This window comes from Pholis gunnellus (assembly GCF_910591455.1).
Source record: "Pholis gunnellus genome assembly, chromosome: 5".
Classification (NCBI taxonomy): domain Eukaryota; kingdom Metazoa; phylum Chordata; class Actinopteri; order Perciformes; family Pholidae; genus Pholis; species Pholis gunnellus.
This window is the reverse complement of record NC_136531.1, coordinates 11,173,381-11,199,659: the sequence shown is the minus strand read 5'-3', so window position 1 is coordinate 11,199,659 and position 26,279 is coordinate 11,173,381. Positions and strand designations below refer to the sequence as shown.

Below are 26,279 nucleotides of genomic sequence, written 5' to 3'. Positions count from 1 at the left end.
TCAAGAGACTCAAGATCGGTCTCCGGATCTGCTGGTGCTCACAGGTCAGTGCAAACATTACCCACCTTCTCCCTCACATATGTACGCGCACATTTGCGTTCAGTAACAAACCCATATGTTACGTGCGGAGGATTGTTGCAATGTGGTGCTTTTACGAGCACGCAGGGAGAAAAAGAATCCGCACTTCCCTTATTGTTGACCTAAAATAGACCAAGCCACGTTTTGTATCTTCTCGCCACATCATATCTTCATTTCCGTTTATCTCGCACCGTTTACGTCGACAGCTCGTTCATTCATTAACATGTTTAATCACAATAATGTGTTTATCTCACGGAGCCGTTCTGTCGGTGTTGCTGAGATATTCCGTGTACGTCTGAAGCGGATCGTGTGAAACAACAAGAGACATGGACACGTAGCATTTGATCATCAGACACCGTGTGAGAGATGATGCTTCGGTTGGAAACTTTTTTTGGGGGGGGGTTTAACCTCGGCCTCATCGACTTTGTGTATAACTGCCATGCACATTGACGCTATTGTTAATGGAATATGAAAACAGCGACGGTTATAGAGGATCAACGTGACCATTATCAAGCGCACGTAGTAGCCCCGCCATATGTGTGTGTTTCTGACCCGGTAACCTCCAACCACTCCTCGTTACAGCACTTTCTTGAGGGAGTCTGTAAAGCACACCGAGGTGGAGTCTTCACAGCCTACCTCTGGTTTTTCAGGTTTTGGGCCGCTCCCATTTTTCATTCAGTCATATTATTATTATTATTATTGGCAAACTTGTTTTGAGTTGTACACACATCACAGTGAAACATGCAGTTTGGATTCATTTCTTTAGGCAAGGTTACATTGTCACTATGAGGTGTGTATATTGTGGAATTTTCAACTTAATCTGCCATTCTGGATCCATAAATGTATTCTGTTATAGCAGTGTTTGGGTTTTCAAGTAAGCAAATGTAAACAAGATACAAACACACACACAAGGAAGTATGGAAACAAATGTCTTCCTGAGCTGTAGGAGTTCATTCAAAGATATGATTTATTTGCATTTGATCAACATAAATGTAAAATAATTGGTAGTTAACTTGCAAACTGTTTAAACTTCACTGCATTAACTAGAGAGCCGGATGTTATAAACATCATAGGGTGAGTCTGTTTTCTGTTATTTACTCTCTAAGTAAAGTCAAACAACGTAAATCCTCCTGCCGAAAGTCACAGTTGAAGGTCGGTGACGTCTTGTGTTGTAAACAGGTTTTCGGTGCCCCAACATGTGAAGTGCTGGATGTTGAAGCAGATCCTCTAACAGGAATCTGTGGAATGCAGCTTGTGTTTGTCGATTTCTCTCTTCTTAAACAGCATTTTCTAAACACTAGGTAACGCTCTTCTGGCCGTGCTGTGCAGTCACATGAGCAGTTGAACTACAGACATGGGATGATCCTAAAGTGACTGTGCAGTGTAATTTGCCTTCGAGTACAGGACGAGCTTTCATTGCTGCAAACAGAGAGGGACACTATGTGTAGTGTTGTGATTCAGGAGCTGACTGCCACACTGTCGTCACTCTGCTCTGGTCATTTGATAATACCACTGTCAGTCTGTTTTGGGGTTGATCTTGCATGCAAATGTCTGAGTTGTCTGGTGTTTACACAACAATCAATAGCGGCTCTGAGGTGAGACCTTTTCTTTTCTTTTCTTTTCAAAGCAGGAAATTTAGGGCAGGAATTAGAAAAGTCACCCCAACCAAGCTGCAACCTCCGGTGTTCTGCACCGGAGGTTGCAGCTTGGTTGGGGTGACTTTTCCAACACGGAAGTAAACATGTTTTAAAGCCTGGAACAAAAGACGGGTTTGGTCTCTATCGCTAATATGTCCGTTCATGAGAACTGTAATTGGGGTACATTTTTATATAACTCACCAATTTTAATTGCACTGCGGCTTAAAGTTGTAGATAATTGAGCGGGTGGCCGCTTTGAGTGACAGATGGTTGCCGTCTTGGGTCGCTAGCTGCTAGCTGTCTCCTCTGCTGCGGCCGGCCTCAGCGCCATGATGATTGCTGTGTCGTCACTGCCAAGACGCCGACGGCTAGAGCCCCCCCCACTTTGAGCTTCACAACGGCTCTTCAGAAACATATAAGCAATGTTAGTGCTGGGCGGCATGACCACAAAATTAGTATCACGGTATTTTTTAAGATTCTGGCGGTTTCACGGTATATCACGCCGGTATTTCTTTTCCCCATGACTGTGTTATTATATAGGTTTATAGTGGCTTACTCTGTCAGGAGTACATAGAATATAAAAACATTTTAATGTCATCATGTATAAAGGCTTTGCTTACTATAGGGTTTGCTCGTATAACGTTGGGATAGCAGTTTGGCTGAAGTACTGTCGCCCCGGTAAGACGTACCTTGAATCCAGTGTTTTAATCATTGCTCTGAACCCGTCTTTCTCGACTGTCTGTAGCGGGACCATGTCCTTGCATAGATGGGTCGTTATTGCGTTCGTAATGCCGCTCCACCGCTTGCTTTTCTTGTCACAGAGCGCCTCGAGCAAAAGCCTCTTCAAGCGATGTCTGACCCTTTGTCTTCACTGTTTCACTTGCGCTAACGTTGCTGGTTGACGACCAGTAATCGCACTCTTGGTATTCCAACACGTTTTTTTGCTGAGGTGATGGAGTAAGTTGCTCGTGTTACCACCAGCGGCTACAACAGCAGACAGCTCCTTTCTTGGGCACAGACTCTATCGGTGCATCTCCGGTCTGCGTTTGTTCATCCTGCGTCACTCTTTTCTGTTCTTTCATGTAACGTTACTGTAGCGACGGCGCCTCTCGCCGTTAACAGACTGTTGTGCTACCGCCGGACTAGCTAGCGAGCTGTACCCAGCATGCCTTTCGGCGGTGTAATTTTATAAATGTACAATTATCAGTGTTACAAATTGTTTGTGTCGTGGTGTTTTGCCCTGTTAAAGAGCGTTAGTTTTGAGTTATTAATTGTTGTGTTATAACCATGACTAGGGGTCCCTCTCAATACACTTAAGACAAGTAGCTCCGACGGCAGCGCCCTCCGCGGCGAACAATATATTTAGCTGCCTGTTGAAGAGTGACAGCAGTTGTTTCGGCTATGCACCGATATGGCGGTGTGTTTGTAAAATGTATTTCATACGGGAAATTAAAACCGGTATACCGCCCAGCACTAGACGACGTCACAGAGACTAATGTCATTATTTCGATACAGTCTATGAGCCAAACCTCAAATGTCATAACCTACGAAAGTGAATTTAAAAGAATCATGTGAGGGCAACAAGATGAGGATCCGCATTAATGAACCAACCTTAAATTAGCATGCTTCTGCATGGAGCGTTAAGAGAAGAATGATTTACTGTCAATGCTTTTTCTTCTAAGTTTTTTTCAAAGAAACTTGGAAAATATCAGCCAGTTGAAAGAAATCAAAATAAGATGCAGACATTCACCCCAAGTCTGTTCGAGTACCTCTTTTCATCTGGCATGGCTACTGAAACAAATATGAATCAACCAGCTTATTCACAGAACAGCAACAATTTTGGTAATTGGTTGTATTTCAAACAAAAATGCCAAACATTCCTCTGTTTGTGAGGATTTGCTTTTGCTTTCATTATGTGATAGACTGCATATGTGGGAGTTATGGACAGTTGGTCTGAGACACAAGACGTCTTATAGGTTTGAGCTACTGTGGTTTTGACTCTTTCTAGACTAAATGACAATTATTCAAGAAAGCTATCAGATTTATCTGTGATGAAAATAATTCTTGCAGCTTAGTTTAAGCAAAACCTTAAATATATGTGAAAAAACTAAGTAATACAGTGTGCTGTAGTTTTTTTTAATTCAAAGTCACTAAAACTGACCTCGGTGGAAGAGCAAAGCGCTTTAAGGTACCCTGTTTAGTTTTTAACCACTAGCTTTTTTTTTACGAGTGGGCCCCCACTGTTTGTTCATGCGAACCAGGAAGTGATGCATACTCCTGCTGAGTGACAGTTGTTGGTGGTGACAGGCTAAGAAGTGTAGCTCTGCAACTCACAAAGGTAATTAAAAAGAAGTCTGCTTTTGCAAATGTTCAATCAGGAATGATATGCATCCAACACATTTTAATCTTAACATAACATTTGTTTCCTAACCAAAAAATCGGACCCTTTGAATTAGATTTTCTGCCCAGGTTGACTCTAATAATAACAGTAATTTCACGTTTTAAAACACGTTTTTCTTTGACCTGCAGCGTTGAGGTCATTTGTCCTGATGCTGTGTTGGTAGCCGTTGACGGGTGTGTGACCTTTGTTCCACTTCACAAATCCCACCCTCCACCCTCCCTCTCCCCTACATTTCTCCACTGTGAGAACATGTGACTGGGAGTGTGCGATTTCACTAGGAAGGTTGAGACCCGCAGTCTCGAGCGTGGTTGTCTTGTGCAAGGTCAGCCTTTGTGTCCCAACACTGGGGTCAAACGTGACTGGAGGAGGCTGGACGTGAGGCCGTCAGACGGGCGAAGCAGATGAAAGAGGTCACATTAGCTTCAGCAAACATCCAGTAGCCACGCTGTGACAAATGTATGCACTGAGACCGATAGGTTGCCTTTTCCTGTTCCAACGTGTACAGCTTTCAGGTAGTGTTTAAAGTAAATCAGTTGCCTTGGAGCATTCGAACGCTTTATACCTGTAAACCTAAGTAGTTTTACACAGGAATATTCCGACTCATCCTTCCATTTAGATTGTTTCCCTCAAGACGTGCTCATGGAGCCTCTAATGTCCCAAAAGGTAATATGTTTTTATCTTGTGCACAAGATAAAAAAAAATACTGAATGAGCTGGACTGAAGCAGATCCAGCATCAAGATCCAATAAGTAAAAAGCCCATGAATTTCATATGTAACAGTTTGCGTCTTTACAACGGAGTCAATAGTGAAACACTGTATGTGGTAATTTCCTGAACACATTTGGTTTCAGGTTTAAAACATGGACTTGTCCTTCCTTTTTTAGAGAGCTATATATTAGGCAGACAATTCACAATTTGCATACAACAAGGATGTGGAGAAGACATTGTGTTCTAGATGTCTATGACATCAATGTTGCAAATATTGATTCATTTTGTCATTCTCTAACCTGCTATGGCAACAGATGGCCATCCTAATTTTAAAAAAAAGTACCCAGTTTCTCTTTAATAAGATCCCTTTCACTGCACACCAAATAGGTCCTTGTATTCAAACAAAAAGCAGTCTCATTTCTATCCAGCAACTTTTAATTTTGCCTGATAAAATGTCACATTTGACCACAAGTAATTAGGATCACGTTAGCTGAACAAGTTGGATAAAAACACCAGGTTGACTTGTTTCTAGCTGACTTGTCAACAATGAGTCTGTTTTCAAATAGATGCTCTTGATAGATGCTAAGACTTAAGCTAAAGGTCCCAGGCAAAAGGTCAGCATCCTCACCAGTTGACGATTCATGTTGTAGACGTGTAACATGAGCGCTATGAGGAAGTAACTAGTTACTAATAGAGGTTGTAAGCTAGCTTGCCAGACATGCTCATATAACACATTTCTGACATTTGTGTTCTTGGATTTGGAAGGTCTTTCAAAGAGACCACCCTCCAAACTCTATAACTGTCGAGTATCTCTCTTACGTCAGCCCCATGAATCGATTAATCATCTAAATATTTCAGCTGCGCATGACGTACACAAATGTGTGCCGATTCATGTAACCGCTGAAAGAAAGCTGCTTCTGAGATTTGGAAGTGACCGTCTTGCCAAAATGGGATTGAGTTAAGTTTGTTTAAATGCTCCACGTGTTGAATCCTCAAGTGTTAAGGCTGCACTAATGAGCTTAAATCATTTAACCTATCCCAAACCGAGTAGTCTGTGCTTTCTCTGTGCGCCGTCCCACAAAGAGGAACTTGAACATTTTTCAGGAAATCAAGTGTGACTGACCAACCATGTGGTTTTTCTTTTTGTAACTTCCTGGCTGGGGTTTCAAAATTACAGCTGTAGTCTACGCTCAAGCTGCAGTCTTGATGTTCTGTTATGTGTCAAATGAACCAGCTGCCCTCTCCCCCTCTTTTTTCCAATGTCTTGTGTGTGTGTGTGTGTGGGGTGACCGGCGAGCTGGCTCTGCCATTGGCTTATCATCTTCCCAGTCCAAGTATGGAGAGCAGAGGTGGGGTGGGGGGTTGTTGCATTACCTTTTGACTTCAACAACTCTCTCTGAAGCATGCAATCAATGGCTTACGTCTGCTGTTGGCCATCTGACAGGAAGACACGCGCATAAGCTGAACCTTTACCCTATTTTAATGATTGCTTCATCTATCAATTACTCTCGATACATTATTTAGTCTGTTAAATAAATAAGAAAATCATCCGGACAAATACCAAAAGAACAGATGTTTCTAGAGACCAAGTTGTGTTTTAGTGCTGAAACGATCAGTTGATCAAATGTTTCACTAATTTTCCAACAAAATGAGCAGTGTGTGGGGGGGGGGGGCTTCACATTCTCAGGTTTCAGCTTTACACATGGCAGGATTCTCTTCTCGTATAACAACAAACTGAACACCTTTTGTGTTTTGGACTTGTGTTCAGACCAAACAAGACATTTGAAGACTCCACCTTGGCCTCTGCACAGTCATGATAGCATTGGATAGTGGCAGCTTTCAAGTTTTGTTCATATCAAACGGAAACATTATGTTCATAAAGCTGTTCAAACTGATCACCAAATTGTAATTTGATGAACAGTTTTGAATAATCTATTTGTTGATTTCAGTTGGGCCGGGCAATATGACAATTTAGCATCAATGTGATGAAATATCTTGATTTATCAGGAAGATAATTGGCAGGATTAACCAAAAACGGACATTTTTATCGTATCCATAAAGCCCAGGTAATGTCTATTGTCTGTATTGCTGTGTATATTGATCTCATGACATACAATTGCTTACCATGACAGGATTTAGAATAGGATTGTATCCATACTACCCTACCACCATGTTTCAGCATTGTACATTACGGTTACATCCATGTGTATTTTGCTCGTTACAGTCGGCTGATGAAACTTAGCTCAGGTCTGCTTGTAGCAGACAACTTCAGCAGGAAATGTGTTCACATTCATCCCACAGTTTTCATTTGTCTCAGTTGAAAATGCAGGAACATAAGATTGTCTCTCAACTGTAGTAAATGAACTGGAAATATTGACTTATTATTCATCTTAGACGCAAAGGAATCTGCTCATATGCTCAGGTTTGTGTGTCTGGGGTTTAATGCTCACTTACTCTGGGATATCAGTTATAGAAAACAGATGTTGTCAACATATCTATTATGAAGAACGCAAAAACCTTCTTGTAATAAGCATGTAATCCTTTGTTCGACAAGTTTCACCTGTTCGGACGCTCGGCAACACAAGAATTGCACAGACTGTGTCCAGATAATGTATGATAATTGGTCCTTCAGTCTTGAATAAACATCACTCGAAATGTTTCAGTCACTCAGATCAGCGATCAGTTAAGTTGGAATTCTGCTTGAATTTGTGACCGGCATTACCTTTTTTTTTTTTTATACTGGTTTTTGCACGCCTGATAACCACTTGTAAACCACTCTTACATCAGTTGTCTTTTCACAAGGACGAGAAGCTCAAACTGTGGGTTTAAATCAACCTGCTGCTTGAGTATCGCGCCAGTGAGTGGGCAGCTTTGCCTCACGCCTCTGTGTTTGTGTTTGAGAGGGGCGTGTTTTCTGCTATTCATAGTTGTGAGAACCTCAAAGGTCTATTAGAGGTCGGTGTGAGTCCTTCTAATAGCAACTGCTGCAGCAAAGTGCCGGTCAGATAGCCGTACCGCTCCGCCTTTAGACACTGCCTGTACGAATCTTCATACACACACACACATTGTGGGACTGTGAGTATCGAGATTTATTATATCTTCATTTGTCAACAATCGATATTAAAGTTTTTGAAAATTGATTTAGCTACATTTGATTTGCTGTCACAGACGTGGTGTGGTCATCTCGTCTTTCATAGTGGCTAATGGGAACACCTGTAAGACGTACTGTAGTCTAGTATCTTTTAAGTTTTATATTGAATTTTTGATTTATTGTGTTTCATTTTTTATAGAGCAGAAATAAAACTGAACAGCTTGAATGAATCTTGCCACTGCTCTTTGTTTTGGTATTTGAATATATCCATGAAAGAGGTTATCATTAATCTCTTTTGATCCTCGAGCACATTCAACAATTTACTGCATTTAAATTGTCATAAAAAGTCAATTAAAGAAAAGTAGCTTGTCTACAATACTTTGTCCCAGTTGGCACTGGTCTCGGTTGCCATGAGATCAGTGGTAATAATAGAAGTAGGTGAGAAGTCAATTGTTACCTACTGTACGTGGCGGCGGTTCATTTACCATCTCATCTAGAGGTCAAATTAGTTGATCATGATGCACATAAAGCCACATTAAATATTGATATTGATGTATTTCCATATTCAGATGTGATATTTGAAAAATCCCTGCAGGTGAGATGGGTCCTATTAGAAGTTGAGCTCGTCTAAGCATCATTTCCATCAACTTAATTAACGTAATTAGAATCATTTGACTTTTCTATTAGAATTTAGTGGAACAGAGCCATATATCCAGTTAAATGTGCTTTCAGCCCAGTGAGTTCATTTCTAAAGTGTCCAGACCAGAAAGCCTCACTTCCCCTCAGACGTAGTAGAGTAGCGTTCATTGTACAGCGTCTGTGGTCGTGTCCTTATAACTCTATGGAGGCTTGTGATCGGAAGATGCGTGTGGCGTCATATTTCCATCCTGTGTCTTTGTTTCAAAAGCGGTTGAATGGGATAGAACATCTTGCTTTTGTATGCGTTGTTTGTGGAAGTAAGAGCAGTGGCAAACTTTCGGCAGCATTTTTCTGTTAGTTTCTTTAAAAAATAATCTTTATTTTATAGTTTTTGTGGATTTTAGACCTAAAGACAGCTCAAAGAAAAAGGTAATTTAAGAACTGACATTTCTTGTTCTCTTAAACAACAAATGAATACTAGTATTTCATTTTGTGCTCTGAATAATTCCCGTTACTGATCATCTTTATGTATCACATATTTAATGAAGTTAGACTGCTTTTAAAGGAAGAAATACAACAAAAGCTGAACATAGAATGAGGAGGTAAAGATGTGATTCTCCTGAAAACGGAAGTGTATCAAACTTAAGATTTTAAAAAAGTGCAGTATAGACTGATGTACAAACAAATTGAAATCAACTCAAGAGATTTCTGATGAAAGGACATAGTGTTAAGATCTTTAAAGCTAAGGTTTCTGCTGTTGGACGGGCCTAATGAAACGAAACCTTCAGATCTGAAGATTTGAGCTATTAAACACGTGATATAATTGAAATATGCCAAATAATCAATAACACTAAGTTGTGGAGCATCACTGAATCGCAGGGCTGAACACCACATTACAGTCATTTAGCAGACGCTTTTATCCAAAGCGACTTACAATAAGTGTATTGTGCTGCTGCTTTATCACCCTGTCCTACGTGATTCACTGTAGATCTGTCCTTGAAGCTTTATTTTGGTTCCATACTGTATGTTTCTGTTATTAGTACGTCATCATGCCAGAGATGTATTCATAACAGTTCTGTATTTTTTTTATGTTTAACTTTGCTTACTGTCCATGGCGTGACAGTGACAGGAAGACATTAAAGTGTAAAATAAGAAATATTCTACATAACGATGTGACTTTGGATCACTTTTTGACATGTGGCTAATTGAGGACTTTTTTAAAATCTGTGGCAGCTGTTAACGTTTGACACCTGGATGGTAATAGTTCAGAAAAAGGTGAAGTCCTTGTGGTGAAGAGACACATACCGTATAGCTCCAACGTCCTCTGTCTTATTAATAAATGTAAATGCTGCAGCTAACGTTTTCATTAATGTTTAATCAGCTAATTCTTTCAGAAAAAAACATCAGAAAAAAAACATAAAAAATTCCCATCACAATATCCTACATCCCAAGTAACATATAAACAGTTATTTAAAAAAAATGTAAATACCCATCAAAAACAAATAATCTTTGAAAGAAACAAAGAGAAAAAATAATTTAATGTGAAAAATAAATAAATAAAAGTTCATTCATTTGACACATAACCGAAGAAAAAAAATCTCCTTACATGGAGTGTATTCAGAATATTATGCATTTGTGACCGCGTTGACACAGATGGTAGTAAATTGCCTTTAACTCTGAATGGGACCACTATTCTTCTTCTGTGTGAGCGGGTTGTGATGTTGCTCTGTGATTGTCTAAAACAAGAGACCCATTGATAAAACCAGATCAAATGCTGTCGCCTGCTGTGCCACTGCATCCTGAAAGAACTGCATTGTAGACAATTTCCTTTTGAAAGAAGAAACATTTTAAACCGTTTTTCTAAAATCTTAAAGTAAAATAAATGTGATTTTTTTTTTTTTTAAATAAAACATATTTTACAAAGATATGTCTGAGCTTAACTGGAACAGAGGCACACGCACAGAAAAAGAGCAGAATGAAAGTTTCCTAATGTAATTAAGTTTCTGTCTCTTTTTCCCTGCAGGGTCCGTGCAGAACAGTCATGCAGGCTCAGGAAGTCCTGAGACAGCTACGATTTCCCGAGCTGGAGGATGTTCGGCATTACATGCGCGGCTTGCCCTCCAATGCGCTCATGGGGATGGGTGCCTTCGCCGCCATCACTACCTACTGGTTCGCCACCCGGCCGAAAGCCCTCAAACCACCCTGTGACCTCGGCCTGCAGTCAGTGGAAATGCCAGTAAGCGATCTCTTTTCTTGTCTTCTGCTAATATCAAATGTCCCGATATGAATGAATGCGATGTGGATCCTACAACACAGAAAACACAACTGTCTATCCACTGTCTTGTAATGCTGTGAGGAATAACTGAAGAATGATCCGACTACTGGAAGGAGACCAGTCGGCAGACCTCATTCAGGAATGATAACTTTAAATACAGCTGAAGTTCTTTAAATTACGAGCTTTGACATCGTGCTAAATTTGAGTGCTAAAAAGTGAATCTTCGGCTAGTTAAAGTTGGCTGTGCTGGTAAAGTGAACTTCATTGATATTTGTTTTAGGAGTTTAACCTCCTCCAGCAGCTAGTTCTGTAGGTAATGGGCTGTTGATCATCTAGTTTACATCTGCAAACCTGAAGGATTTAAAACCCGTCATTAATAACTTATGAGCATAAACGCACACTTAATAGTGTATTAGAAAGTGAGTATTTATTATTTATAACATTCATTCATTTAAAGAAGGAAAATCAATGTTTCACCTAGCAACCCAGTGGTCATTCTCACAGTATCAATGGCTATTAATTAATCTATTACGCATTAGTAAAAAATGTAATATCCATTAATAAAGCCATTAGTTGCCACTTAAACTTCTCACAAAGGTTGCCTTATTAGAAAGTAGTAACTTAATCCCAACCAATTTGAAATATATATATAGTTATTGTTGTGTTTTTGCAAACTGCCTCATGATTAAGTCAGTAGACCTGACACTTCATGTGAAGTTGAAATTGCAACAGTTAAGTTTTTAAAACGAAAAACAAATAGGTTTGCAACAGAGGAAGGTGAAAATAAAGAACCTTGTTAGTTTTCTGATGTAATATTTTCAACTTGCCTTCACTAGGAACCAGTTGAGTCTTATAAAGAGAAACTAAATTACTAACATAGATCTCTGCTGACTCTGAAGTGCACATGGCTTACACACCAACAAGTGTTTTATGTACTACGCAGGATCCATGTTTGTGTTACCAACATATCACAGATTACCAGGTCATCTTGTGTGCAGGTGTACCGCAAAATATATCTGTGCTCTCCGTCTTCTCACTTGTGCTCATGACGAGAGAAATGTTGTAATGTGTCGAGGCGTCGAAGGTTCGCTCAGTGCTCGTCTTAACATTATGGGGTTTTTTTTCTCGTAGGGTGGAGAACTTGCAAGAAGGTCGGTACTGAACGACAGCGACGAGCACATGACGCACTACTACAGCGATGCACGCACAATGTACGAGGTGTTCCAACGAGGGCTCAGAGTATCAAGTGAGTGCATCTCTTGTATCGGTTACATATGATCACATTTTTCCAGTGAATGTAGATGAAAGTGAGTATTTTCTTTCGAAGATGACGGACCATGTCTAGGATCAAGGAAACCAAACCAGCCGTACGAGTGGCAGTCTTATAGTGAGGTGAGACGTGGACCGCAGACATGGAAATCGTAACATTTGAACTTTTCCACAATACACAACCAGCCAAGTCTCAATAGGTACTTTAACAGACTTTTGTTTTTGTTTTGTTTTTGCGCAGGTGACGGACAGAGCGGAGCACATCGGCTCTGCTCTCCTTCACAGAGGACACTCTCGTACAGGAGACAAGTTTATCGGCATCTTTTCCCAAAACAGGCCAGAGGTACAACAAGTTTTTTGTGTAGACCAGCCTTTAGTTCACCATTTTGTAATGTTGCCATCATGTATTGGGAAGAAAAGTTTAAATTTAGATTACTGCTGGATGAGAGTAATGACCTGAGTAGTGTCCAATTTAATGCACGACATCCACACCTCTAAAATGCTTCCCACATCTCTAATCACATTTATTCAAGTTAATTCTTGATCATGGAAACAGCAGTTTAAAAAAACAAAAACAAATCGTAACTCAATATCCAGCTTTTACCTGCACTTTCTGTAACTGAGCAAACGCCATCCCCCGAGGATGACCGAGGAAAAATATGGTTGAGTTAAGATGTTTTTTCTGTTTTGGTCAAACTTTAATAAAGGCATTCCCAGCATGTCTCGAAGTCTTTTTACCAACCAGGCTGGTATTGATTCTGAGCCATGAGGTCAACATTTCTATGAGTAAATACAAAATAATGATGAGCTATACAGTGTAAAGGCACTGACTGACAACTCAACTCAAGGAGGCTTTTGATGTTGGTAGCTGTTATGAAGTCATTTTCTTCCCAAAAGTTTTTTCAATTAGTAATGTTGATCTATTTTATGTGGTTTTTTTGTCGCTTAGTGGACCATTTCAGAGCTGGCCTGTTACACATACTCCATGGTGGCTGTTCCATTGTATGACACACTTGGCGCCGAAGCCATCGGCTACATTATCGACAGAGGTACACAAAAGTTCACCTTCAAGCACTAACCATTCACCGCCTGCAGCGCTGTCGTTGCGCTCTAGATCAAGGACACTGATACGGACACAAACTAAGTGGTTAATCTGGTTGACGTCTGTTCTCCAGCTGCCATCTCAACAGTGATCTGCGATGTACCCGAAAAGGCTCAGATGATTTTGGACTGTGACAGTGAGAAGAGGAGAACGGTGAAGACGATTGTGCTCATTGAGCCGTTTGACAGTGAGCTGGTGACGCGTGGACAAGAGTGTGGCATTGATATTCTGAGGTTGAAAGAGTTTGAGGTGAGAATAACAAGTTAATCTTCTTTGTGTACGTTATTACAACATCTATCTGCTGAGCACCAACCGTCAGCAGATGTTCAGGAAAATTATCTGTGCTTCCTGTTGTTCTGGTTGTAACTAAATAGAAATTCGGCCCTGAGGCGCCGCGTGTTTGAAGCATGATTGTTATCAGCCCTTACTACAGACCTATATCTCACTATATGAACTTTTGAATCTGTTCCAGGCCTTGGGTAAAGCCAACCTCCAGACACCAGTGGTGAGTGACCTGTTGATTACATGACAAAAACTTAAATAATTCAGTTGTAATCAGCAGGAAGATTATGTTTGGCACTCAACTAAAATATATCCTCTTGCACATTTCAAATGCAATAGCAGTTCAAGCTTTATATACGCTTAAGTGTTGATCTGTGATCTGATTACAGCCCCCTACACCAGAGGACCTCGCACTTATTTGCTTTACGTCCGGTACCACTGGTAATTACACAACTTGTTTACAACATTAATCTTTTGGAAATGTCTTTTTTTTTCCTCATGTATAGTCATGATCATCGCTTTGCTTTCAGGAAACCCAAAAGGTGCAATGCTTACTCATGGAAATGTAATCTCCAACACTGCAGCTTTCATTAGAATGACTGAGGTAAACAAACGCACCAACTCGACAACAACTTGGAATAATTGAAGTATTGAATGTATCTTTGATTTTAAGTCCTCCTGTTTTTAAGGTGGATGCTTCTGGTGTTCTTAATTCTGAATTATTTCTTCAGATTTATTTGATTTTCATGAATACACAACGTCATTTTCACTGGTGTTCCCCCTCATTTTTAAAAATTATTGTTTTCAGTCACAGCCTGAGAGTGAGACTGCAGACACTACTCAGAGCTGAACAAAGTACCTTCGCCCTCCTCTGCATGCATACAAATCATTTCATCTACTGTATGTTTTTGCTTACAGTTAATATTCTCCTAAAAAGCCCCTAGAACCGATTATCAAAGATTAGGCAGTAAAGGACAGTAGTCTTTGTAGTAGCAACGCAAATGCTGTCTTCTCTATCAAAGAAACTAAATGTGATTTTTGAGGAGGAGTGACGCAGCAATTTACACTGCACATTTGTGTTGTACTACCATTATCTTGGAAAGCACAAGACACGATGTCATCATCATTTATTATTTGCTAGACACATGTAATAAATGCTGGAAAAGGCATCCTGCCTGTCCCTTTACACCTTTGCCTGAATAGCGCTGCCCCGACTTCTGAAACCAAACCTACAGCCTTGCATTCATGAGATTTGGATTACATAAATTGTAAACGTTGAGCTTTTTGATGAACCTTGCTTAAAATCTCAAATTCTGTCTGACTCAGGTTGACCCTCTTTGACCCCTTTTTTATTATTTCTTGTCTGTCTCGCCTCTGTTCATCTGTTCTCCCCTCGTGTCTGCTCCTCCCTCCTCCTCTCCCTCCCCCTGTGTACGTTGTCGTCCAGGGCATACTGAAGCCCAGCAATAAAGATGTGCAAATCTCCTTTCTCCCTTTGGCCCACATGTTTGAGAGAGTGGTGGAGGTACAGTTCGCCATGCTTGGCCTGCATACATGCATGTGTTTTGTTTTGTGTGTCCTCCGCAGGTACACTGCATGCTGAACCTCCATGATATTCATGTATCCTACCTCCCTCTAGCTCACATGTTTGAGAGAGTTGTACAGGTATGTGTTGGAGTTGCTTTCCTTCAGATGTGTTACACAATGAAATAATAAATGTGGTTCAAAGGTTTAACAAGAAATCATGTTTATTATCCGCAAAGTAAGGCATCAAATGACCTGCAGCCGAGAAAGTGAGAAACGGTGTGGTGTGCAGTGTGTGTATGTTGCACCAAAAATGCAACGTGTGTGTCGGTCAAATTCATGTCCTCCTTAGTTGTTTTGAGGAATTTGTGATCAATGGATGTCCTTGACATCCTTGACCCACAAAGTAACTTAATAGCACGGCCAGGCACGGCCAGTAACAGCTTCTGGAAAATACTGCAGTGGGTTCAAATAACGCACACTGGCTATTTAGTGAAATGTTCTCAACAACACTGCCCCCCTTTGGTTAAATGTTCACACTGATGTAACTTGCAACAACGAGGAATAAGCAGCTCTCTTGTCATCAGGGTGTCATTCTCATCCACGGGGCTCGAATCGGCTATTTCCAAGGCGACATTCGACTTTTGATGGATGATTTGAAAACGCTGCAGCCAACAGTTTTCCCCGTGGTCCCACGTCTCCTCAACCGCATGTTTGATAAGGTCAGATGTTATGTAATTTGACTCATGATAAAGTCATATTGAGGAGAAGAGACAACTGTTTCACTAGTTCTTGTTTTTCCAACAACCTCCTTCTCTGACGATAGTTTTTTTAAATGTATTCAATTAATTTACTTAATAATTGACTTAAGTATTTTTTCTCTGGTCTGCTTGCCTTATCAAATGTAGTGATTAAAATAAAGCTTGTCTCAATTACTCACAGGTATTTAGTCAAGCCAACACGCCGCTGAAGAGATGGCTGCTCGATTTTGCTTTCAGTAGGAAGGAGGCAGAGCTTAAAAGTGGTGTGGTCAGAAAGGACAGCCTGTGGGACAAACTCATCTTCAAAAAAGTGCAGGTAAACATGGCATCTTGTGTTTTTGTTCAACCAAAGCTTACTTCTTCCACTTGATTAAGAAAAATATTACTAAGATATCCCGCATACTTGGCTTTTTTTAAAGGTCAGATAAACACCGACCACATGACCAGTTCCTTACAGTAAAGTTACTAATTGAGTAACCAGTGGGTTTTATGATGCATGAAAAACAATGTTCTTCCCGTTTTGTTTCACACTTTGCAGGCGAGCCTTGGCGGTCAAGTCAGACTCATCATCACAGGGGCAGCGCCGGTGGCTCCAACCATCCTGACGTTTCTACGAGCTGCACTAGGCTGCCAGGTGAGCCGCATCCACTCGCCCCAACTCATTTATTGTTTGGTAATGTTTGCGTGAATGTCACTAAAAACATGCTCTGCACTCCACAGTTTTATGAAGGCTACGGCCAGACTGAATGTACAGCTGGGTGCTCCATGTCAATGCCCGGGGACTGGACAGCAGGTAAAGACGCTTGTCCGTTTTCATGTAATGCAGCTCATGAGAGAAATTTAAACAGTTCTGTCTTTGAACCATGAAACTGAACTGTGACTATTTTGTGTCTGCAGGTCACGTTGGGCCTCCTCTGCCCTGCAATGCTATCAAACTGATGGATGTGACAGAAATGAACTACCTGGCAGCCAATGGAGAAGGAGAGGTGAAGAGTGCTTATTCAGTTATAATTAAATTCATAAAGTTACACAGGGAAATGTATTTATTTGCTTTTTAAGCAGAGATACGTAAAGGCTAGTATTATTTTGATATATTATGATTATTATAAAAATAATAAATATTCCCAAAACCAACAGTGAAATTATACTACTAGCCAGTACTGTAAAACACATGCATCAATGCCATATCAAGAACTATTAGAAGCACATAAAACGAGCCATACTGTTATATTTGGGGTGTCATACACTATTTTCATTACAATGAACACGGTCAGTGTAGCTTATTCTAAAACAACTCCATGTCTACAGTTTGTCTCTGAAGAGTAGCTGCATGTCAGGCAAATGTAATGAAAAGAACAAAAAGAAATGGGGAACCCTTTTATGATGAATCTTTTATTACAGTGTAATGAGGGTTAGAAAACTGACAAGACTGCAGAGGAATACACAGAAGGCAAATCGAATCATGATAAACACAAGTAACGCATGCAAGGTAATTACGTTAATGTTACAGTACTTTAAGAGCCTAAATGCTAAAGTTGACACGCTAACAAACGATGACAAGGTATGACGTTAAAAACATTAAGAAAAATTCAAACATGCATTAAAAAGTCAAAGTATACTATGTAAAAAAATGTAAAAAATGTAGTGTTGTATGTCATACCGATGTTACAACAAGTAAAAATATTGTATGTCTAAAAATGCCATTAAAAAGACAAAGTATAGCAAGTCATAACAAGTCATAACAAGTCATAAAAAGGTTTGTCATGTTATAAAAGAAGTCCTAGTATTGTGTGCCATAAATCTTTCAAAATTCATACTATAGTATGCCATCATTTAAAAATGAATTTTAAAGTCATAGTACGTCATAAAACATTTAATAAAAAAGCATTTTGAAAGATTGATTTAAAGAAATGTTTATACCAATTAAGTTCTTATTTTTGGATTGATGAATTCAAGGCCTTTTAAGACAACGCACGGGACCCCGAATACAGTATGCCATGAATAACATTTTCATAGCATATAGTATGTCATAAGTTCTAGTACAGAAAGCCATAAAAATATCATTAAGAGTCATGTTGTAAAAAATATCACGAAAAAATAATTAAAGGCATACAATAGTATGCCAAACAGGAATTACTGTATAGTATGCTATTAAAAACATTATAAAGTCATAGTATAGCATAACATATTTCATCAAAAGTCTGCAAAGTATACCATAAAAATGGTCATAAAACGTAATAAAGGTCATATTAAAGTCTATTATTAAAAAAGACTTGGTAAAAAAAGTCACAATGTAGCATGTATACAAATATGACATAATCTGCAAATGTGCCAAATTCAAACTTTCAAAGAAATGTGATTTTCATCAATGTTGTCTCCTTTAGGTGTGTGTCAAAGGACCAAATGTATTCCAGGGATACCTGAAAGATCCTGAGAAAACTGCAGAGGCCATCGACGATGATGGATGGCTGCACACCGGAGACATTGGGAAATGGCTTCCTGTAAGTGGAACAGGCTGACGGAGCGCTATTGATATGGGTAGATGTATTACGACTGGTTGCATAGCATCAGTTGCAACCATCATTTCAGTTTGTGTTTCTCTCCTGGTTTGTCGCAGAGTGGCACTCTAAAGATCATTGATAGAAAGAAGCACATTTTCAAGCTGGCACAAGGAGAATACATTGCCCCCGAGAAAATAGAAACAGCGTATAGTCTCAGTGATCCAGTGGCCCAGGTGTTCATTTACGGGGAAAGCTTAAAGGTAAGTCATTATTGTGAAACTGGTGTAGCGCTAAATATCAGATATTATGATAATGCACAATACAGTTTCTAGTATGGTGCAATTTGTGTTATCCATGGTACATTTTTCAGGCGTGTCTGGTGGGGATAGTGGTACCCGATCCAGACTTTTTGCCGATGTGGATCAAGAAAAAAGGGATTGAAGGCTCCTACTCTGAACTGTGCAAAAACAAGGTGGGAGTAATTACTATCTGCAGCTCAAACAGCCACACGTGTTACACATGTTAACCTTTTTCGGACCGTTTTTTAGGACGTGAAGAATGCCATTCTGGAGGACATACTGAGGTTGGGCAAAGATGCAGGACTCAAGTCTTTTGAGCAGGTGATTGTTGCCATGTTTGACTTTATTGAAATAAAATACCTTAGAGTTCAGAATTTTCCATTCAACTGCATTTGGTCTGTCAACAGAAACTAATTTAAATGCAACTTTTAATATTAGTTTTTGTATTTTGTGTTATTCAGTCTGCTTTTGCTCTTTTTTTTGTCTCTGCAGGTGCGAAACATTGCGTTACATACTGAGCTGTTTTCTGTCCAGAACGGCCTGCTGACACCCACCCTGAAGGCCAAGAGGGCTGAGATTCGGGCCCACTTTAGCGAGCAAATTGATGAACTCTATGCCCAAATTAAGATGTAAACTGGGATCGTACTGTCAGAAAGGTAACAATCATTTAAAGCACATGACCAGGACCCCATCGTTAGTTAAAGGGGTTTGTCATTGATTCGTCAGTGACAATCTTAGATAATGAATCTCATTTTGAAGTATGTATTGTCCCCGCTTCTTCTAGTAGCTGTACCACTAAATTTTCCCTGCTATCACTGGCTAATTAGTTCATAATATGTCATCATGTTTCTGGTCACCTAAGAGTAAGGGTTAAAAACAGAAAGGGGAAATCTGACTTGCTCATGCCATAAACTGCCATTAAGTCCGACTGCTTCATGTTCAGAAAGGTGAAGACATTTCTATCAGTTTTTTTTATTCTTGGGAGCCGCAGAAAAAAAAAAGATGCTTTTACAACAGTGACTTATATTGACTATTTATCTACCAGTCTATTTGATGTGTTGGTCTATCTATTTAAGTTGGTATTTAATATAATCATCAAACCTGTAAATAGTGTATCTGCTGAAAAGTCTATTTGTTTGCAGAATATTGTGCCTCATTCTCTGTCTTCGTAATTCCCTGCATTCCTATTAAGGACTGATACACCGTTTTAGTGCACAATTTAGTTATTGGCCTATTGGGAATCCTACTGCTTGATGGACTTTGTGTGCCTTTTTCTATTTTCTTTTAACACTCCATGGGAAATAACATTTTACTAAACTGTACATGCAGTTCCTGCATCTTTTAGATTTTCAGATGTTAGTGCCACAGGTTGCAGGATAAAGCTGCATACCGTCATTTGTAAAGTGCACTTCAGTTTTCAGGGGTAAATATTTGGAACACTGGTGTCGCCGTTCATTTAAAGAAGCTTGTTCTTCAAATTAATTCCATGTCCTTCGACAACATTTCACATTAACTTTCATACATTTTCAATGTTCTTGTGTGAAACGGAGCAACACCTCGGTTGTTTGACAAAAGATTTTGTTTTGAATTCAGATGGTTTGACTGAATTATGATTTCTACACATTTAATCACGTTAAGGCCTATTTGACATTTCGAGCCATATTATTCTTTTTGGTCTTGTGTTTTATTTTGTTTTTTTTTCATGACGATGTTGAAAAGGGTAAAGGTGCAGTTTTGTGCTGAAGTTACAAGTACAGTTTATTTATTTCTCAGCTGTACCAAATAAATACTTTCTTCCAAAAATGTTTATTTTTTATCTTTTATTCTTTTGGGAGAAACATTTTGTGCCATTGCTGGAGGCATGTTTTCATGTTGTCGGTCCATCTAGTCTTGTGTATCTCAGGCTTTTCTTAAAATGTGGCACAAACGATGATTAAGCGATACGATTTTTTAGGTTAAAGTGACCTCACTTTCGTCTCATTCTTGTAGTATCTCGGGAACGCCTTAAGCACATTTGTTCAGATTTGGCACAAATTCCACTTGGACTTGATGATAAAACAAAGTCATAGTATATTATGCCTTGAAAATGTTTTCTTCTTCTTTTCTAGATTAATCAGAAGACGTGTTAAACTATCTTTATACATTCCTTCAATGACAGACATTAGAACCTGGAATTTGTTTTTAATGGTCTTTATTCTTGCATTTATTGCAGTCAGAGGCATTAATAGTACTTACATTCATTATCAGATGAGATGTTTGTCCGTTAGAACAAAGCGTCACGAAGCGTAATAATTGAAAATCATCAGATTTCAAAAGCATGTCAGAAGCAAGCATTTAGAAGTCCTTACACATGGCGCAATTATAACCAATTGGAACATTTGGTTAGACAGTGCCCTAACTGTCAACAGACTGCTCTGCCTCTTAACACTGAGTCTTGGACCGTTATTGTAAAATGTGATGTGCACACTGGGATTTGATGATAGGGTTGACACTGCAATCAAAGCAGTAGTGTTTCCTCTGATTCCCTTGTCTGTAAGATGTGTTTTTCTACCACTTCTGATGTACAACCATTACCCTCTCTCCATGACACGGCTGCTTTACAAGCCATCACTGGCTCCTCTGAGCGGTCTGCCTGTTTGTCAGCCAGTCGTGCTCTCACTGATGCTCCTGCGATGGCTGTGTAGTTGCTCTACATTAACGCCTTCCTCAACGAGCTTGTGTGACATGAAACTCACCCTCTACTGGGAGTCAAAATCTGCCATACATTTGAGCAGGAGCTGATCAGAGATATCCCTATTGTTTTGTTCAAAGTCGTCCAGGCTCTCCAAGTAGTCCTGGTCATCCTGTCCGTCTCCCCACACGTCATCCTCTGGACACACTGTGCTCTCTGGGGCCTGGTTTGGTGTCTGGCTGAGTTCAATGTTGCCCGCATCATCCATTAAGTAAGCCTGGTCTTCTTCATCCTGTCGGTGAACAGAAAACATCATCATAAATACACCATGTCTTTGAGCTTTAATAAGCTAGCTTAGCTTCAGCTTAGTCAGTCCAGATGCTAGTTAAAGTAGAGCAAACTAACCAGTTTCATGATATAGCTGACGCAGATCTCCTGTGGCAGTGGGTAACCTGTAACATGAGAATTATTTATCTCAGCACTCCCCATAAACCGATCACGTAGCCTTTATTTGTTTTAAATATAAAAAGTCAGTATGGCAGCTCTTAGGGTCAGAACTTACTTGAGGACCTGAAGTTCCTACATTCAGGATCGTGACACTTCTGGTACCAAACTTCCTCTTTCAGGTCCACAACAATCCTGCAGAGGAGAATGTGACCAAATCAGAAGGGAAGTGCCGAACACGTCGCACACAAACTTTAGCAAAACATGAAACATACATACATGATGTTGTTGCTTTTATGAAACCGTTCCACGTTTTCACACCAGCGGTATTTAGCGATGTCGTAAACAAGCAGTTGTTCAACAGCAAAGTAGTTCCATCGTCTGATGCCTGTTGAAGTAAACGTATCGGACAGGTCTGATATAAACTGTCACAATCAATCTTTGCATAGTGCATTATGACATAGGATGGTTTGAACACACCGAATGTGAATAGCAACTTACTGTATGCTATCAAGAGGTATATATATATATATATATATATATTGTATAGGTATCGGAAGCATAACAGACAGAATGCATTGGCAGAAATGCAATCTGGGAACCCACCAGCTATTGTGACATTTACTTTTTATTGGTTTGAAATTAGCTTGTTAACTAGCTATTTGAGAAACAATCCAATCTTACATGTCGTTTCTCAACTCCAGTCTCGCATCTGAAGTCGCTAATCGGCTGTAAACAACAAGCAGCGGACAGAAGGAAGTCTTCTTCAGGAATATCAACTGGCTACACCGGAACCCCAGAAATATGTTTTGATTTATATCATTGTGAATTGAATGTCTTTGGACTGTTGGGTAAACAAGACATTTGAAGTCGTAAACTACGTCTTGAGGAAATTGCGACACGCATTTTTTCACTGTTTTCTGTCAATTTATAGACAGTATAGTACATCATTAGCCCAGACACTTACTTCCATGCACGCCATCTTTTTTAATCACAGTTAGTACAAAGTTGTCCACTTCTTGATGAGGAGACGACAGCCAGCCAGAAAGTGAACCCGCCACTGATGGATTTGACAAAAAAAAACAATAATGTGGAAAAATCTCAAGGTAAGATATTGATAAAATCTTTGATGCATGCAAAAAATAAAAAGAAGCCTCATTTGTCAGTTCAGTGTTACCTGGATACGTGGCTGATCCCTGCTGGCAATGAGGCCTCGAGGTTTTGGATTCCTTTGTTTCTGGGACGTCCGACGTGAGAATTCTTTGACCTGTGAAACTGATGATACACAGAAATAAGCTCTAAAGCTTGATGAAGGTAATGTTTTCAGAAACCCAAGTTCAAAAAGTGTTGTACCTCATATTACAGACGAGGGAAGCCAAGAACACACTTTCCTCCTCAGGGACTCCTTTGTCAGATTTGTGAACAAACTTGTTGTCATCTGCCACCGTGAATGCAGAGTTCTTTCCCACTTTTGATGACTTGTAAAGGCGGAAATTTCTGTTCTTGGTGTAAACACCTGTTTTTTGTAAAAGTATTATTGTCTACTGGCAATGTTTACAAAATTGATGCATTAAGGTGCTGAATGTATCAAGAGAAACATTTTAGTGTGATATAAGGGTAAAAATTACGAATGAAAGCTTGTGGTTTCTCTTACCAAGATCAACAAAAAGACAGTCGTGGCCGTCTTTGTTTTTCACCTGGAGGAACTTGAGGTCCGTCTCTTCCTGCTTGCGCCTCTTGGCTTGTGGACTCTCAGCCATCTCATCTGCCTTCGCTGGCGTCCCCTCAGAGACGGCATGAGTTCTGCCGTCAGTCCATAATTGAGACAAATTACACAAAGAGATGGTAGCAAAGACATTTATATATTTATTTTAACATGTCTGGAAAAACAAACCGTGTTTCACTGTTTTCTGCCACTGAATTCATCCCAACATTCAGGCCACTTTCGGGTGTGCTCAGGACTGGGTGGAGAATTGCGTGGATAAACCGACCTAAAAAAAAAAACGACAGAATATATGAACTGAAGTAACATCTGGAAAAAAAAAATATTGTTGCCTCCATGAAACACTGGACAAACCCATATGAATGTTGTCTTTGAAAGCTGCATTTTGGAGATTGAAGATGAGATGTCGACTGAACTTCTCTTCCGTGCTCGAGTCGAGATTGAGGACATCATTTGCAGAGCACTCAATCCCGTAAACTTCCGTTAGCTTGTCACAAACATACTGTCGAGACACAAAACATGGAGCGGTAAAATATCATACAGCTGCATATCATACATCTTTAGGTAGGGAAGTAACAAAATAAGCTATTACACAATCTATCCAGATGTTTCTCCCCCATATGTGTGATAAAGTTCAGTCTCTATATTTATCTGTCTATACACATATATATATACACACACACACCATTCAAATGTGTTAATTAATGCCCTAGAACATTCAAAATGCCTTAAAAAAGCCCTTGAAAGTATTTTGTAGCTTGAAATAGAAGAATGAGAGTGAAAGATAAACAGGAAATTCTTTGACTTTTTAATTGTTTTGTTATAACTGCTCTTTGATTTTTACTTACTTTTCTAAATGAATGTCAAGTGAATTCTTTTGTAACACATTCTTTGGCTTTATAAATGTTGAACTGAACAACATATGAGTCATTGTTATCTGCATGTGAAGCAAGCTGCTCGATAAAACTAAATATGTCAATGAAGATGCGAACAGTACGCTACCTGGATAAGTGAAGACACCATAGTTTTACCATCAGCTCCGTTGTTTGAGGGCTTGTGGAACTCCAAGTCAAAGTAAAGCTTACAAACAGCGCCATCTGGTATCACCTCATAGCAGTGCATCAAGGACTGTGTGTAAGTCCTGATAACAAAAATCAAGTGACAAATCATCATTGATGCACACCATCGCGTTTTAACCATTAGACAATGTATTTTATTTACCTGTAGTAATGCCACAGCTCACTGTAACTGGTGACCAGGAAGATCCTTTGACCCAGGGATGTCTTTTCTTTTTCAAGTGCAAAAACATGTACAGCCTAGGGAATGCAAGGCACCACGGTCAGCTTTCTGACCTTTACACACAGGATGTAACCTCTAATGTGCAGTCTAATGAGACAGTCCAGCATCACAAGAGTCCCGTGTTACTACTGTACCTCTTTGCAGCTCTGAGCGAAGCCGATAGCCGTACACTGACGAGGAAAGAGCCTCCAGACGGAGGAAGGCTGGCATGGCCACAAGCGAGGTTTGTAGTGTGTGGCCAGAGGTTTCAGCTGGAACGACTGAGCAAGCTGCTCAACCTTCTTCAGTCGATCTCCCCACTTACTCATCTTGAAATGCTTATCAACCACTTTTGTTCGACCCCTTTATTGCACCCACTCAGTGACTTTCCTGAGGAAACTTCAGCAGAGGGGAAGCTGGAACTCTAGTCGTCCTATCATCCTTCAACCTGGAAAAAATAAACGGCATTAGCATCACACTGAGAGGTGTTTTTGTTATTTAGCCTACTGGGTGGACCAAATAATACGAACACCTGTTAGTATAACATACAATCTACAATACAACAGCCTCACAAACTACATCCTCCAATATGATAACACAGATATAACCTCCATAAAAGGTAGGATTTATTACAGGACTGTTGTATTATACTGCAGTAGTTTTAGCGCTTTAAGTATATAAAATATTATGCAAAATAGGATTAGATGTATTCCTAAACATCCCAACAGTACACAATATATACTGGTCCTACCTCAGCCAGCTACATTAAAATGCAGTTTACATCAGTGATCATAAAATAATATAACAAAATACTCTGAAAGGAACAAAACTGAATAAAGATTATTTTTACTTTTGATACTTCAATACATTTGCTGCTAATACTAAGAATGTTAACCTGTTGTGGAGTATATTTGTATTGCTGTACTTTGTATTGCCAGATCAAACAGCACGGTTACCATTATAAGTCTTGGGCAGACGTTAGACGTTGTACCTAATAAACAGAGCTGAAAAGTTAACGCAGTTTATCTAAGCAGTAACCGTAACATTGACTTAAGTTATCTTTGACTTTACGTAATGTCCTCGTGTATTTAAGAGTACATGGGTCAAAACTCACCGTTAGTTAAGACTCAAAGGTACAACAAGCCGGTAGGCTACGTTACCGCTGTGTTTATGTCAATAATCCAGGTATTCAGTCCCGTCACTGTCTCAGTTGAAACATAAACACACAAGTAGTTTCAGCCTCAGCGTCGTTTTATTTTTGGCGCGTCCCGAACCGGAAACAGCGCCTGCTTCCTGTTTCCGGTCATAAAACGGGATCGTACCAGATAATAATATTATTTTCTTTTACTGTAAATTATCGTCAATCAATAATTTTATGTGTAGCCTTATGACGAAATAAAGTAGACGATTAAAGTGCATGCATCGTAGGCGTAATGTGTCTCTGGTCGGTACCAATCATATGACTTCCGGCTACATTAAAAAATAAAAATAAAAGTCTTAAACTTAAGAACATTAAACAAAAATACGTATAAAACTGCATATATGGCAAATATCTCATAGTGCTGAAAGATTAAACCAACATCCTTGTCAGGAAAAA

The 26,279-nt window shown here is 39.6% G+C and overlaps 2 protein-coding genes across 4 annotated transcripts; one reads left to right on the top strand and one right to left on the bottom strand.

Annotated features, from left to right (window-relative positions):
• acsl1a (acyl-CoA synthetase long chain family member 1a) lies at positions 1 to 20,373 on the top strand. Of its 3 annotated transcripts, none has more exons than XM_079159498.1 (21): positions 1 to 44; positions 10,577 to 10,789; positions 11,960 to 12,074; positions 12,156 to 12,220; positions 12,339 to 12,440; positions 13,047 to 13,146; positions 13,273 to 13,448; positions 13,672 to 13,704; positions 13,871 to 13,922; positions 14,012 to 14,085; positions 15,069 to 15,146; positions 15,593 to 15,727; positions 15,948 to 16,082; positions 16,305 to 16,400; positions 16,487 to 16,559; positions 16,664 to 16,752; positions 18,151 to 18,267; positions 18,384 to 18,527; positions 18,638 to 18,739; positions 18,816 to 18,887; positions 19,059 to 20,373. In XM_079159498.1, exons 2-21 carry the CDS (start codon positions 10,595 to 10,597, stop codon positions 19,197 to 19,199), a joined length of 2,094 nt encoding a protein of 697 aa, XP_079015624.1. In that variant the 5' UTR covers positions 1 to 44; positions 10,577 to 10,594; the 3' UTR covers positions 19,200 to 20,373. The 3 variants fall into 3 exon arrangements, with proteins under 3 accessions (XP_079015624.1, XP_079015623.1, XP_079015625.1); XM_079159497.1 differs by lacking the exon at positions 1 to 44 and adding an exon at positions 7,789 to 7,898; XM_079159499.1 differs by lacking the exons at positions 1 to 44; positions 15,069 to 15,146 and adding exons at positions 7,789 to 7,898; positions 14,929 to 15,006.
• A 407-nt stretch (positions 20,374 to 20,780) lies between these two features.
• primpol (primase and polymerase (DNA-directed)) lies at positions 20,781 to 25,928 on the bottom strand. The gene is made up of 14 exons (XM_079160044.1): positions 25,797 to 25,928; positions 24,838 to 25,130; positions 24,626 to 24,720; positions 24,407 to 24,545; positions 23,759 to 23,906; positions 23,576 to 23,672; positions 23,336 to 23,484; positions 23,035 to 23,197; positions 22,859 to 22,956; positions 22,649 to 22,741; positions 21,961 to 22,069; positions 21,800 to 21,876; positions 21,643 to 21,689; positions 20,781 to 21,529 (listed from the first exon to the last, which is right to left on the bottom strand). Exons 2-14 carry the CDS (start codon positions 25,009 to 25,011, stop codon positions 21,305 to 21,307), a joined length of 1,614 nt encoding a protein of 537 aa, XP_079016170.1. The 5' UTR covers positions 25,012 to 25,130; positions 25,797 to 25,928; the 3' UTR covers positions 20,781 to 21,304.
• Positions 25,929 to 26,279: the final 351 nt, after the last annotated feature.